Genomic DNA, 15,873 nt, shown 5'->3' on the forward strand with positions numbered 1-15,873 from the left:
TGGGCGCTGTCCCTCAGCTCTTCAGCTCAAGGCTAGCACTCTACCACTTGAGCCACAGCGCCACTTCTGGCTTTTTTCTTTTTGCTTATGTGGTGCTAAGGAATCAAACCAAGGGCCTCACGCATGCAAGGTAAGCGCTCTACCACTGAGCCAACTTCCCAGCCCCAACATTTTTTAAATTATATGTTTTATTGTCTTTAAGTAGTTGTACAAAGGGGTTACAATTCACCAAGTCTGTTTTTAAATACAGTGTATCCTGTTTGGTATCAAACCATTTCATCATTCTGGCTCATCCCTCCCTACCCACCTCCTCCCCTCAGTTTTCCAAATTTCATATAATATGCATTAAATATTATAAATTATGGCTTTGGCATTACTTCTTCTATTTTTTTCCTCTGGGAATCTTACTTTCAGTTCATTGTGAGTCTTAGCATTAGCTGTTGCGTCCTGTCTTTTCTCACATGAGTTTATCTCGTGGTCATATACCACTGATTGTGCAGTGCACTTCTTTTTAGACTCTACTTCCCCCAATTTCTCTCTATACCCATTCCATGATCCAGATCTGTGACTCCAGGCAAACAATCCTGATTGATTTCTTTCCTTCCCATAGTTGTTGCTCTAATCTCCTAGATGCAAAATGTTGTTGAGTTTTATAGGAATCATCATTTGGATAGTGTATGGGTTCCCCCCCCCCAAATTTTGCAGCAACTCTTTATGGAGAGGCATTCCCTCTGGTCTCTTCTAATCAGAGCCAGCAGCAGCACTGGCTAACTCAGGAAGCTCAGCCTCAGACCTCCTCTTTAATCTCTTCCTTCCTGGGGACATTTGGTCCCTGGGTACTGTCCTTGCTTGGTCTTGTCCTTCTGAATTAGGGCTTCTACTGAGATTTGAGAAGGCATGGAATTCCTGCAGGAGGTCAAGGCAAACTGGGAAAAGACTGAGTTAGACTATACTTTTTGTTGCTTTGTAGAGGAGTGTCAATGAACATTCCTCTACAGGAACTATGGATGCAGTATTATAACCAGAGGTAGAGTTGTCATTTGCTTACTGCTTCCCACAGATGTGTGTGGCAGGTGGTGTTGGATTTTCTTAGAACCGCAAAATCACTCTTGCTGTTGATGGGGACATGGTTTGGCAGTGCAGTGACATAGGTATTGCTTATGCTACTGGGGTGCTTCATAAATTTCTTGCTTCCTTCTACCTAGAACTTTGCTGCAATACGATTGTTATTGGGTTAGGCATATATTCTGGAACTAATAGCCAGCAGAGACTCAGAAGCTACTACAGGGCAAAGTAAAGCGCGGTTCTTACATTACAGCTAATGAACTTGGTGATACACATTGTTTTCGTACATGTCATCAGTCCACCAATCTACACACCACCAAGACACAGAAGAGACATTACTCCTCTCCCTCCTTCACGGGGCTCCATTTTTGCCAGACTTCTTTCCTTCATGATGTTCTTGTTTATGTTAAAACTTTGGAAGGTACGGAGAAAGTAAATCATTCTAGCCCTTGGTCTCAGGTCCAGCTGAAGACTGACCTGCCACTTCTTCTATCATAGTGGTCATGAAATGTAGTCCTTGGAACAAAGGTCACCTGCTGTATCACCAGAGAACTTGTCAGACCAGAGAATTATCAGACCTTACCACTGTCTCAGTAGATCACAAATTCTAACCTGGAGTCTACCAACATTGTGCCACCCAGGGGAGTCAGGAGAATGCTCAAGAGAGGACCTCAACTCAAACAAAAGCTGTGTGCATTATCGGCCTCAACTTCCTGGGAAACTTCCCAAAATAAGTCCTTAGGGATGGCTTTGGAAAATATAAAGGCGCCATAGAGAATTCAATGTTCAATGCCTCTGAGAAGTCCTTTTTATTTTTACTCTGTATTTTATGAAGTGTTTGACCACAGAATATTCTTTATTTCCATCTAGTGCTCTGGGTCCTGCCTCATTACCCTATTTCTTTCTTTCCCCACCTCTACTCTCTCTCTTTCTGTCTCTCTCTCATATGTATATATATATATATATATATATATATAAACACACACACATATATATATACATATACACACACATATATATATATACATATGTTCTCTCTCTCAATGTTTATCTATGTGTGTATGTGTGTATATGTATGTATGGGTGCCATTCTTAGGGCTTAAATTCAAGGACTGAGAATTGTCCCTTAGCTTTTTCACTCGAGGCTGGTCCTCCGCTGCTTGAACCACAGCTCCACTTCCAGCTTTTTGGTGGACTTTCTTGCCAGGGCTGGCTTCAAATCATGATCCCCAGATCTCAGTCTCTTGAGTGGTTAGGATTATAGGAATGAGCCCCTGAACTTGAATGGTACTAAGTTGAACTCTCCTAACCTAACACTTCTACTACATGTCCTAGAAACACTCTTGGAGAAGAGTCATAGCTACATTTGTCAGGTAATAGATGCAATCATTGATAAAGTATGATTTTGGATTTTCAGCTAAACTTGCATGCATATCTAGGACAAACCATTATCTAGCTCTGTGAACTTGGAAACTGATCATTTTTGGTCAGGTTCTTGTGAGGAGAATGTGAACCCAATGAAGTGCGAATGTAAACAATGTAAGTAAGGACCATGGTATTTGGAGTCAGAGGACATGTGAGTGCTAGCTCACTCCTCTACCAACCTTAGCCCATCAATAAACTAGAAGATACAAACAATAAACAACTTGCCAGATAGTATTGATTAAAACATTAAGTAAATTGTGTTGGCAAGCAGCATCTATAAACTGCAAAATACTGTAAAATGTCCATTTCTATATGTCAACAAAAAAGAAAGGAAAAAAACCAACTAAGCCATAACCATACAAGCACTGTCTTACGGTAGCTGATCTGAAAATTCCACTTCCCTTTTAAACAAGCGCCAAAGCACTAGAGCAGTGCTTAGTCCTAAGGGACCTTGTTCTGGCTGACAGATAAGAATAATTTGTAAGTAGCACAGGCTCTGCGTTATGTCCCATCGTCTTCAGTATTGATTTGTTTATCAAAAATTGTTATTTATAAGAAGCACAAAAATAAACCAGCCCAAGTTCTGCAGGATGTATCACAGGTTCTGAATTAATGAGATCCAAATGTATGAGGGTTCTGAATTGCTACTTCCTCTTCTTACTCTTCTGTGATTGGGTGAGGCAGATACCCACCCATTTGTTACAGAAGAAGGATACCCCTCTCTTCTTCCATCAGTAGAGCAACTTCCACAACCCTGAAAAGGATGCATCTTTCTAGGCACCAGGGTACATGGGCCGTTGTCATGTGATTTTAGGTTTGGGGAGTAGCTCTTTACTGACAGTTCTGTGTACCTATAGGTGATGACCACACGGTTTTACAACAAGAATATTTCTTAGCCTGGCACCAGCAGCCCCTGTCTGTAATCCTAGAGATTCATGAGACTGACACCTGGAAGAGTGAGGTTCCAAACCAGATCGAGCAGAAAAGTTTCCAAGCCTATACCTTCAAAACAACCTGTCAAAAGCAGGGCTTGGAGGTATAGCTCAAGTGGTACAGCATCTTCTGTTTGCAGGCCAGCTGAGCAAATGAAAGGCCCTAAAACTGGTTTATTTTTGTGCTTCTTACAAATAAATTTTTTTTACAAACAAATCAATACTGAAGATGGTGGAACATAACGCAGAGACTTTGCTATTTACAAATCCATAGACAAGTCAAAAATTAATAAAAGAGTGTTCCCTACGGAAAGCTGGATCCCCTGAGGAGTGAAGTAATGTGTTCCAGTGTCAGAGGGAAAGTTCTCATGATCCTGGTAGGCTTGGGTGTCTCAACCTCCTAGCATCTCTATAAGAGGCAGAGATGAGGAGGATATTATGGGTCAATGACAACTGAGCCAAAAGTTCAGAAGACTCCATCTGCTGCAATAGAAAGCTGAATGTGCTGGCATGTACCTGGCATCCCAGCTATGTGGGAAGCACAAACAGGATGATTGACATCTAGGTTAGCTTCAGCATCAGTATGAGATCTTGCTTAAACTAATGGCTGCAAAAAAGGCTGGAGGCATGATTCAAGTGATAGAACATCTGACTGGAAAGCACAAAGCCCAGAGTTCAAATCCCTTATAATCCTGAAGCTCTAGATAGCAGTTATTCCAGTATGGTCCCTGGACCTCCAGCACAGGTATCAGCAGGGACCTTGATAGAAACGTAGATTCTTGAGCCCTACCTCACATCTACTGGATTGGGGCCAAGCCAATTGGGACTCCTGAGCTCTACCCATGTCTATTGAATTGGAGCTGTCTGAATATTCTACCTTATTCTGATATGTGTTCATGCTTGAGATCTGGGCTAAGAAGAAAGCAGCCAGGACCAGACTCTGCCCTCCAGACAAAGAAAACTGGAACTCTGGTCATAAATATTATCTAAGAAACTCCAGCAAAATGCTATTTGAATCTGCCCAAATAAACTCAACTTGTTGAAACTTATTGACACTTTCTCTTCTCACTCAAGCATAATGAGTTCTCCTTGATGGTTACACATCAGAAACCCAGAGGACACTTTCAGAATTCTCCTGTCTGAGCTGAGACTCTACTCACCTGGATTAGAAGCTCTGGAATTGGTTTGGGTGTTTATGTTAAGAGCTTCCCTGCCGGTGGTTCTACCTGGGATCCTAGGTTGAGATCTACTGATCCAGAGCACACCTGCTGAGAAAAAATTGATTTGGTTTGTATTTTCATTGATCCTGAGCTTTTCTGGTAGACATTTATTTTACCCATTCATATGAGAAAACTTATATATTCATTGTAGGAAAAAATCACTTGTAAAATACAGAAAAGTTGAAAGGAGAAATAAATGAACACTGGCTTTTCAACTATCCAAAGGCAGTTGTCAGTATCTTTGTACATTTTCTTTTAATCTTTTCAATGTTATTTTTAATGCCCTGGTTTGAAATTTTACAGTACTGTTATCATAGTTAATATACCATTTTCTATCCATTTTTAACTTTGTATTTTAAATCATTCTGTGTGTTATTATAATAATGAATACGATTTTTAAGACATGCTTGTGGTGACGTGAAGAAAGTGACTTTTCTTTATTTCCACTTCAGGATGGCATTTAAGGTATTCTTTTCTCTTTACAATGCCTGAGTTTTAAGCATATTGTGGAGTCCAATGTTGAATGTCAGAAGTGGAATATTAACTTCTTTCTCTTTGAATTTCCTCTCCCATGGTCCTTAACCTACCCTTTGTCATTTTTTCCCCCTCAACACCACAGGAAGATATCTGCCTTTGACCCATGGGGGAATATGGTCTTATTGCAGAAAGTTTAAAACAAAAAAAAGGAAAACACATAAATATTTTGGCCAGGGTTTTATAAACACCATTCTACTTGTCAGCCTTCTCTGTAGTTGGAGTCCTCTTAAGTTGCAAGTTGGTAGTCTCCTCTGTAATGTGGGATTCTCAAACACTCATGTATGCAGAGCAGCCCCCATTAGGCCTACTCCTGGATATTTTGGAAAGCAAGCAAGCAGATATATTACACAAGAAAGAAAAGGAAGAAAGGCAGGGCAAGTATAAAAGGTCTCTGACTAATGGATGGTTCCATGTATGATTATTTTATTGTTGTTGTTATTATTATTATTATTATTGCTATGATTGTCTCAAAGCAGCACTCATCCTTTACTTGGAATTTCAGTCTTTTTCTGGGTTAGTAGGATATAGTATGATCATCTCTGCACATAGTCAGTGGCAGTCATGAATCACAACAACCAGTCAGCCCCCATGATCCTGAAGGAAACAACTGATATGCATTGCTTTGCTGTGGTTTTCTATAGGTTAAGTGTGCCAAATGCAATCTCTATTTATGATGTTTCAACTCTCAATGGGTTGATTAGGATGTAACCCATTGTAAGTTGAGGAACATCTATAAAGCAATTTTCTGGTATACTTTGTGCTCAGTCAGAAATGTCTCAAACCAAGCCATTGGTTCCTCTTCCTTCAACACAACACTCTTTGTTGCATGATAATATATGTACATATATACAATTATGTATAATGTATATATGTGTATCTATGTATATTATATATATAGAAATATATTCTCTGAAATATATATGATATATATTATGTATTGTTGTTTGTTTGCCTGATGAGTTCAGCCATCTGGCTCAGTTGTTGATTTGGACACAGGCTCACCATCATTGTTGGGTGCAATGGAGCTGTGATTGTCTTGTGTGGTGGATGCGTCAGGTAATTCTGCCCCATCTTCTTGCAGGGCATTATGGGAAGGAGGCTTACCGAAGTGGAGGACCAGATCTCCATAACTTCATCTCATCTGGATTTGTCACATTAGGAAGAGGACACACGAAGGGTACAGTGGAAACCATTTTTTACTAAAGTACAGAGGTTGCCTAGGGAACCCGATCAGAACTAGAAAGATGACCCAGAGGCTTCCTCCAAAACAGGAATAAATGGGGGCAGTTCTATGGCAGCTTGTCCTGGGGACAAGAATGACTAGGAAGTCTCAGGTGCAACTTTAGCAAGTGATCGACTCCCAAGAGACATCTATCATGCTCTATCCGTGGCAAGAGCAGAGTGCAGAATGCCAGTGGCTTCCCTCAGGGTGGGGACCACAGACAACATGGTAGGATATGGCAGCATTTACAAAGTGTGTGTTTGCCTGGCCAGTTGGCTATTATTCCCTTCCCATTGGAAAGCCACGTTTTATAACCTCATGTCAATGAATGTTCCGTCCTGTGGGTTTCTAAGCCAGTATGCATGTGGAGAGTTTTTACCACCCTATGTGTGTCTCTGTATAACTCTGTGATATGGACACAAAGGTAGAGGTTATGCAGACCTTTCCAGCCGCAAGATGAAAGCTAACCTAGCGTTTCTGCTAAGCTGCTTTATGACCTAGCCGACAGCTTGCAGAGCATCTGCACAGGGGAATGGAATCCTCCCCGATCCTGTCTTTTGTTTAAGCAGAGTCCTACTAGTGTTGTGAGCATTCTGTTGCATCAAGGGTAACTGGATCCCTAACTCCTCTGACTGATTCCCTCCCCGACACCTGTGTGCTGTTATTATAGACCACATGTGAATCCTGTTGTCGGGATGAGCACATCCCGTCTTCCTCGGAAATATGTGTCTGTTCCAAGTGTGAGCAAACAAGGAACTCGGCAATATTTTCTTACATTCCATGCACCTGATTTTTAAATCCCCAATGTGATGTTTGTTCATCCTCTATAGAAAAAAAATCTGTATCTGTGTATGTATTTTCTGTGTGTCTCTTTGTGTCTAAATAAAGTTTATTGAGGATACAGGTGGCATTTGTGGCTACTAAGAACTGCTGAATCCACTTGGGACCAGCTGACTCCAGAAGGAGAAATGGGCTCACAGTTTAACCACTGAAAATTACAGCAATAGACACATTCATGTAGACTTAAACCTGCACCTACCAGCACTTTGCTCTCCACTTCATAATAATTACCCATAGCTAGGAAACAGACTGGCCTAAAACTTAGCATTTTAAAACACAATTATTCACTTACCATTTCCGAGGGCTGGGGTTTGGGTTATCCTAAATGTGTCTGTCATGAGTTTGCAATCACAGTGTGAGGTAGGACTGGGTGATCTGAAGGGATCCAGTTCCAAGATGGCAGACTCTCATGGGACTGGCTGTTGAAGAGGGGTTTTGGTCTTTCAACAAGACATTCTCTCCATGGGCTATTTGAGTGACTTCATTGTATGGTGGGTATGTGTCCTCAGAGCTGGTGATCTGAGGAAGAGGGACATAGCCACCATGTCTTTGGTAACTAAGCATACTGGTTGCACATCATCATTTTGATCACATTTTATGAGTTATACAAGTCAGTCCTCCTTCGACTTTTGGTAGCTACACAGAGGCAATGAGATCAGAAGAGGAGGAACATTGAAGCCATCTTGGAGGCTAATTTTCAATTACCTACAACAGATGGAACGAAGCTGCAAATCTGTTTTTTTTTTCAAAGAGAACATGTCAATTCTTCCAAAACTTCTCAGCTTCCTGGTTTCACACCCATATGCCCATCCCCAATTTCAACCTGAAATCCCCAATTTCACCCTGAAATACTGAAAACTCCTCAAAATGCTGTCCTATGATCTTAGCCTCCCAAGTAGCTATGATTACAGAAGTGATTGCCTAGCTAGATGAAAAAAAAATCCATGAAAATGAAGTGCAGGAAAAGAGTGCAGGTTAAGAGTCCACACAGTGCTGTGGGAGGAAGCAACACAGGCCAAGGAAGGCCTCCCAGGTAAGGTGAACAGGACCTCTGGGACAGCTTGAGGGAATAGTTTTCATGTGTATGTGAATAATCAGAAATGAGGTCTGTGTGATCACAGGAAGCAGGGCAGAATAGCTTCTAGGACCTAAGAGTTGGGACTGCTATGAAGTGCCAAGTTACCATCAAGACAAATGGCTTTTGCCTCAAGAGGCCCTTTCCAGACCCCAAAGGAAGATCCAAAATGGATCACTTCACTCCCTGGAGAAGAGGCTGGGTAGAGACAGCCAATGTTGCGACCAAACCAGCCACACCATGAAGTCTGAGGCAGAAAAGGAAGGAGGAAAATAAATGCTAAGAAGGAAGTGTGTTGGTTCAGGTGTATGACACATAATTCCAGCAACAGAAGGATTGTAGTCCTGGGGAAGCTCTGAAAGAAATGAATGAAGAGATCCTACTTGAAAAAGAACTAAGGCAAAAAAGGCTGGGAGGGAGGCTGAAGTCATAGCGTGCCTGCCAATAAGGATGAGGTCCTGAGTTCAAACTCCAGTATGGCTGACACAGAATGGGGAATGGGAAGGAGGAAGTGAGGGAAGGAAAGAGAGGGGGAGAAAGACAGACAGACAGACACACACACACACACACACACATACACACACACACATACAGATAGAGACTGAGAGAGAAAAACAGAGACTGACAGAGATCAAAGCTGGACAAATGTCAATACTGATGGTTGATTAGGAATCTCAGCAACAGGGAGATTTGTAGAGAGGAATCCTGGCAGCTCAAACCCCAAATCTGAGCAAATCTGCTCAGTCGGGAGGGGGAATTCTAGACTATGAACCAATGGGACTTGCTTTATCACTCACTCCCTGAGAAGAGAATGATGCTGAAAATTGTTTTTAACATTGAGAAAATGTACAGACTAGGCAATGGTTTGGGGTTGATGGTCAAATGGGCATAAGATGACAAGAACAAGTGAAAAGCATGGGCAAAAGCTTCCTGGTGGATGTGATAATTGAGGGTATAGCTTTGGGTAATTGCAAAGGCTAATGGGGGAACAGTAGGAGCAAGGCACTATAGGAAGTAGACATGAACACTGAATTCAGAGACCTCCTTCAGCTTCTTCAAGCTCTCCATTCATCATGGACTTCCCTCTCAGCACTCTCCTCCAAGTCTGGCTTTACTGTTTTTTTGTTTTTCCCCCAGAAGCCCTTCCCCATACGCACCTGCTGGTCTGCTGCAGTGCATCATGGGAGCAGTATTTATCTCTTCCTCCAGTCACTTGTCTGAGCACCACTGAGGCTTCTGCAAGAATTGATCAGGTCTTATAGAAAGGGAAGGAAGAATGTGGATACAGGGGCCTCCATGGAACTTCAGGCTACCACTTGACTCTGAGCCAGACTCTCAGATCTGCAGTGGATGGTGGTGAAGAGTTCCCTGAGCTATATGACTAAAGGAATCCAGCTTAGAAATTTTCACAGTCTGGAGAGCAGAGCCAGGGGAGTGAGTGGGTTGGACTATACTAAGGTATTTGAAGACTGGACTCCAGATAAAGCACAGAACTCAGAAGGCATCCTGTCTCCATGGAAACGGTGAGGCAGAAAGTGTAGCAAGGGAGGGAGGGTCAGGGAAGGCTTGCCTAAGAATGGCCTCTAGAAAGCCAATACTACTTGGGAGCAATCTTTCCTATGCTTTTCCATGAGACAGGGTGGACAGGCAGAGTGTAAATGGAGCAGGGAGGGACTTAGGATCACTGCCAAGAGCAACAAAGTTCTAAACTATCTACTGGTGGTTTGATCTATTTATAAGGGACAACTCCCTTGTGTAGCCTCTGCTGCTTACTCTGCTGATTAATGTCTGAACACCATAAACTCCAGGTGCCCAGCTTTATCAAATGTATTTCACATAATCCTGAACAGCACTTCGGCACTGGTATAATTCCTTATTTTGTTTTAATCGAATCAGCCTCACCCAAGTTGCTTATTGTTAATAAAAGGAAAACACTGATGGCTTCAGAATAAAGGATGGATGTACATGAATGGTGAATTCCATCCTCACCCATCTCCCAAGATAAGTGCTATCCAGTACAATAAAAAGATACAAGGGGAAACAAACCTTGGATACTTGTGTGTAAACTCTGCCATTTGGCTCATCATGGAACAATTATTCTACAAAATTCCCTTTGGTATGTATGTCTTGTGACTCAGAACGCCCACGACCTTCTAGAAAGCTAAGAAGGATGCTATCACTTTCTCCATCTGGCTCAGGATTCTGTCCCCACCTAGAACAGTGTCAGCAGCCATAAAACCTTGCAGGTTGATAGGAAGATCACTGTGTCCTGTACCCACTCCCTTCCTGAGTCACCCACAAAGTCTACTACTAAGCTAGGACTACCTGATGGCCTCCAGGAGACCCCCCTTGAGAAAATAGGCCTGGCACTAGGAAAATCAGGTTCTCAGTTGGTCAATGAAATGAGTATCATCTTGCTGGTTCACCTCATCCTAAGACAGTTTTTGAGCTGGAATAGTACACTGGGCAAGTTGTGATGACAGTTGTCCATAATCCCTGCTATATAGGAGTTGGAGATAGGAGGACTGTGGTTTGAGACCAGATTGAGCAAAAGTAGTTAAGTAAAAGAAAAGAAAGATATGAAAAAAAAAGAAAAACAGAGAATATGGTGGTACCTGCCTGTAATTTCAGCTAACTCAGGAGGTGGGGGCAGGGGGATCATGGTCTGAGGCTCCTCCTAGGAATCAAGTATCTTTATCCTATCTGCAAATTAAAGTAAATTAAAGCCAAAAGGATGAAGTCATGGCTCATGTGGTCCTCTACTTACCTAGCAAGCGTGACATCCTGAGTTCAAAACCAGGTAATGCATTTAAGTCAAAGGAAATATATGTTACACTGAATAGAATGTTACCTAAACTATGCTGCTGCTTAATAAATGGTGTCAAAGAAAAAACTTCCCATCCATCAGCCGTATGTCCATAGGTCCATATGCTCATTACATGACATTGCTTCATGCTTGCTTTGGGGCCTGTATCTGGGTAGCTGGACCAGTCTATCTCCTTATATCCTGAGTTGATATAAGGTGAAGAGAAATTGTACAGGGCCAAGGATGAGTCTCAGGATGCACTGCTCATTCTGTTACCTTGGGTACAGCTAGATCTCCCATAGCCCCTACCAATGGAACAACAGAGAAGACATTTGAATCTGGGGCTCATGAATGTATCCCTTACTCCTTAGCTTCCAGGCACCTGACTACTTTTTGATCAAACATGAATCATGTTTCAATCTGAATATTAGTATTGTCTACAAAATCTTCTTTGGGAGAAGACAGAAAGTCAAGTCCCTCTGTTTCCCCAGAGGCTGGCTTACCCAGCCAGCGCACTGCTGCTCTTCTCGTCTTCCAACCGCTCACTCATGCCAGATCTAAGCTTCCTCTTGCAATGACCTTTGGCTCAAGATGGCCTCTTAAGATTTGTGGTCAGTGCAATGTCTCGGGCACTGTTCTTGGCACTGGCCATTCAAGTTGGGAACCATCCCCCCATTCCCAAAAGCCAGCCTTTGGCATTTGCTTTTCCTTCTCCTCGACTCACTGCCAAGAGTCTCACGATCCCTGACAGCTAAGTTGTGGGAATAAGTCAAGAACCTAGGGTCTGTAGCCAGGAGGGGAGGCCTTCTCCATCTATACTTGCCAGGATCTCATGGTGGCCAAAAAGTGGAGCATTAAGACAGAGAGTTCTTCAGCACATCACAGTCTGGGTCACAACTGTATTATTATCTATGGCTCTGCTTCTACACTGATTATGAACATGATAGAAGAAGGACATTTCAGCCATTGCTGCCTAGGGTCACAGTCGAGTCCACTTCCCCCCAAACGGTGATTTAAACCTGCTTACTCTGTGACTGTGAAAGAAACAACAAAAAAAAAGGAATGGCAAAAATAAGAGAGTTATTATGGGGACACAGGCTCAACTCCTGGCCTCATCACTTGCTATGTGACCTTGACCTCTATGATATCCATCTTAAGAAAAGTCTGCAGTACCACCTGCCTGCCAGAGCGGTTATGGAGATGGGAAGAGAAACAGGCACCCAAGCACAAAGCACCCCGGCTTTGAAAGCTGTAGAATAGCAGGGCCAGGCACAATAGTATCACTTGGAAGCTGGTTAGAATGCAGATGCTTGCACTCCACCACGCACCAAGAAAATCAGAATTGGCATTTAAATAAGATCTCTAGATAATTCACATGCACACTAAAATTTGAGAAGCACTAATATATATATATATATATATTTATATGTCTATATCTATCTATATAGATACATAAATTTTGTAAGAAAGTCCTTGCAGTGGTCTTCAAGATCTCTTTTATTTCTGAGAAGCATTTGTCAGGCCCTTAATCTAGGAAGCCAGGTTGTCTTATAGATGAGGAGCAAAATAATTTGAAGCAGAGGAGTACTTGGGCTTGAAGGGGTGATAGAAAGGGATTCCTTAGGAACCCAGTGAGCAGATTCCAGGACAGCTCTGGAAAGATATGGGAAATGTAGTTAAAAAGGGGCAGGGGAAGGTTGAAGGTAATGTCCCCAGCCCTCCCAGGCACAAACGATTAAGTTAAAAAAAAATGTCTAGAGGAGCTAGAAATGGAAGGGGGATGATGGGAAGAATCAGTGGGTGCTATGGTGTACCTGGATGGGGGGATGTTTAAGTGTGTCATGGCCCAGTAAGGTGATTGACTATAGATAACGCATAGAGCTACAGGTGGCAATCCTAATGTTTTATCATAAAGAAATGAGTAAGATATGCGGGGCTAGGTTGTAGCTCAGTGGTAGAGCACTTGCTTAGCACATGCAAAGGCCTGTGTTCAATCCCCAGCACCAGAAAATATAAACCAGCAAGTAAATGTGTGGGGAGATAGGTAATTTAACCTGATTTGAACATTACACAAAGGGAAAGGATACCCCATTAATACGTGCAGTTTTTGTGTACCCATTGAAAAATAAATTTAATTAAAACTGTCTAGCATACACTCCTCTTCCTTTCTATCTTTCTGTTTTTAAGAGCAAAATGGAGTTGGAAGTCAGTGGCTCATAGCTAGCTTCTCCGGAGGCTGAGATCTGAAGCTAGCAGTTTAAAGCTAGCCTAAGCAGGGAAGTCCATGAGACCCTTATCTCCAGTTTACCACCAAAAAGCCAGAAATGGATATGTTTCTCAAGTAGTAGAGTACCAGCCTTGAGTGAGAAAGCTAAGGGAAATCATCCAGGCCCTGAGTTCAAGTTCCAGTACAGGCGTGTGCGCACGCGCGCGCACACACACACACACACACGCATATGCACACATGCAGAGACAGACAGATAGACAGAGAAAGAGAGAGACAGAGACAGAGATAGAGAGAACAGAATTAAGCAGAACAAATACATAAGGCCTCTGTGAAGCCTTTGTGTGTGATTGACCCCCACATGAGCAGAGCTAGGTATAGTAAATGGATGTTTAACTCCCTTGGCCTCTGTTCCTCCCACTGAGAATGCCATCCTTGAGTGACTCATTGTGGAAATGGTTCAGAGAGCAGAGCTCATGGAGCCAGTGCTTCACCCAACTGTGGCCCCAGTTGCATGGTACTGGATCACAGCTTCTTCAGGTAACCATACATGGAGGATTGGTGAGCCCTTTGTTACCTGATGTTGTGGGATGATTTCAGGATAAGGCACCTCTTGGGCATAAAACTACCACACAGAATAAAACAGAATTTTCCCTCAGAGGTAGCCTTTGCATGTAAGTCCCTCCCCTGCCCCTGCCCCTGCATTCTTCAGTGGCAGCCTGAAGAGCATCTTGATCTGAGCATGGTGTTGAAGAAAGATATTCACACCTGAAAGCCTTTTGACCAACAATTCATAAATGTGCAGTCTGGCTTCAGAGGGACCGGAGCTTATACACTATTCATTCCTTGAATAGGATGAATGTCCGAATCTTGTTCTCTTCATCTGTGTCCCAGTGAATCATTTCTGCTTTTGCCCTGGGAGAATCATTCTGGGGGAGCATAACGGTTTTCTACTTTTTATAAAGAGCAATTGAAGGCAGATGTCTGCAGTCATTCAACTTTAATGTACAGGGCATGGCACAGGCTCCAGCTAGAGTGGATTCAATAGAGATTATACTTGTGCAGAGGAAATCATGCATTCAGAGCAAGAAAGGAACAGAAGGCCAAAAAATGTGGATAATGAAACAATGAGGGAACAGAGTATACAGAGAAAGTACCACATGCCTACAGCTGAAGGAGCTTGATTCTTGGCAGCTCTGGAAACAGGAGTGGTGGCAATCGAGCCAATGAATAAAATGAGCAGTCTTCTCTGCCCTCTTGTAAAAGAGATGAGTTCTGGGAGGTTCTGGTTATTTGTCCCTCTGCCTATGTTTGTATCTCTAATTCTGTCACTTAAGCTTTTCCTTTAGCGGTAAGGCATTCCTTGTCTTCAAGAGACTCCCTTTAAGATGTCCCTACATTTATCAAGGTGGGTTCTTGTTTGTGATTTTACAACTATTTTGCTGGGAAGACCAAAAGTCACAACTCTGCCTGGGCTTTTAAGCCCAGTGTGTCTTTTCTCTGCTGTTCCCACCCCTTCAGTTTCTCAAGCATAGCCCTACACAGTGCCCACGGTCATTGGTATCTTTCCTCCAGCACCCACCTCCACATCCATTATTGTTGCATTTCTGATGGTGTGCATTGGTCTTCTTTGTAGTCAGCCTTCCTCCCTTCCTTACTATCCAAACAATTTACAAAAGCCTCCCCTGTGGGACTCTATTCTTGTCCCTTCTTCCCCCACATTGTGCCTTCTACTGAGCAGACAGAATGATCTAACTCACTCTACTCTGCTTTAACCTGGCTTAATCCAGTTCACCTGTCTTTGCCTAAAGCTCAGAACTATTGTGACTTCCTATTTTACAAAAGCTCAAAGGCTCTTTATTGAGCTGGAGTATTAAATATTAACATCAACTCTTCACAACAAAGCATGCCCATCATAAAAATACTGACTGACTTCAAAACTTCACTGAACATCCTCTTCTACTCTCCCTATTATTCCCTATTGACAGCAGGATTCAAGGCAAAGCACTCAACGCCCTGTACCGTCCTGCTGCAGCTTATGACTTGAAGCTACCTTTTTTTTTCCCTGATAACTACACACAAACATTTACTTTATTCCTACTCTTCCTTCCTTGGAGTCTGTCTGCCTGGAATAGTCTTCACTGTTGGTCTTTATAGGACCAGTCCACCTACTGTTCAGGTCCCTGCTTGAATTTGGTCTTCTATGTTTGGCCCTCATCCCAATCCGTTCTGTACTACTCTAACAGAATATCATAGACTAGACCAGTTAATAACAATAGAAGTGTATATATCCAATTGGTTCTACAGGTTGGGAAGTACAAGGTTGTGTCCATTGAGCTCCTTGACTGCCAGCTCCTTTCCAGTTAGGCTTCTGTATATGAAGGCTCTTGTTTTCTCTGGGTTAATTTGTATCCTCTTTCCTCAGTGGCCTCTTTTGTGGTTGGAATTCTTTTTACCAAGCATTCTAGGGATACTATTATTCATATGCACATGGAGTCCATTTTATTTCCCTTTTCTTTCTCTTTTT

The 15,873-nt window shown here is 42.5% G+C and overlaps 1 protein-coding gene across 1 annotated transcript in view; it reads left to right on the top strand.

Annotated features, from left to right (window-relative positions):
• Shisa6 (shisa family member 6) overlaps nt 1–15,873 on the top strand; it is a 286,434-nt gene that overhangs the window by 131,661 nt on the left and 138,900 nt on the right. Inside the window, exon 4 of the mRNA XM_013013104.1 lies at nt 6,261–6,356. Coding sequence (XP_012868558.1) covers nt 6,261–6,356 — 96 coding nt within the window. The remainder of the gene's footprint in view (nt 1–6,260; nt 6,357–15,873) is intronic.

This window comes from Dipodomys ordii, unplaced genomic scaffold (assembly GCF_000151885.1).
Source record: "Dipodomys ordii isolate 6190 unplaced genomic scaffold, Dord_2.0 Scaffold19, whole genome shotgun sequence".
NCBI lineage: Eukaryota > Metazoa > Chordata > Mammalia > Rodentia > Heteromyidae > Dipodomys > Dipodomys ordii.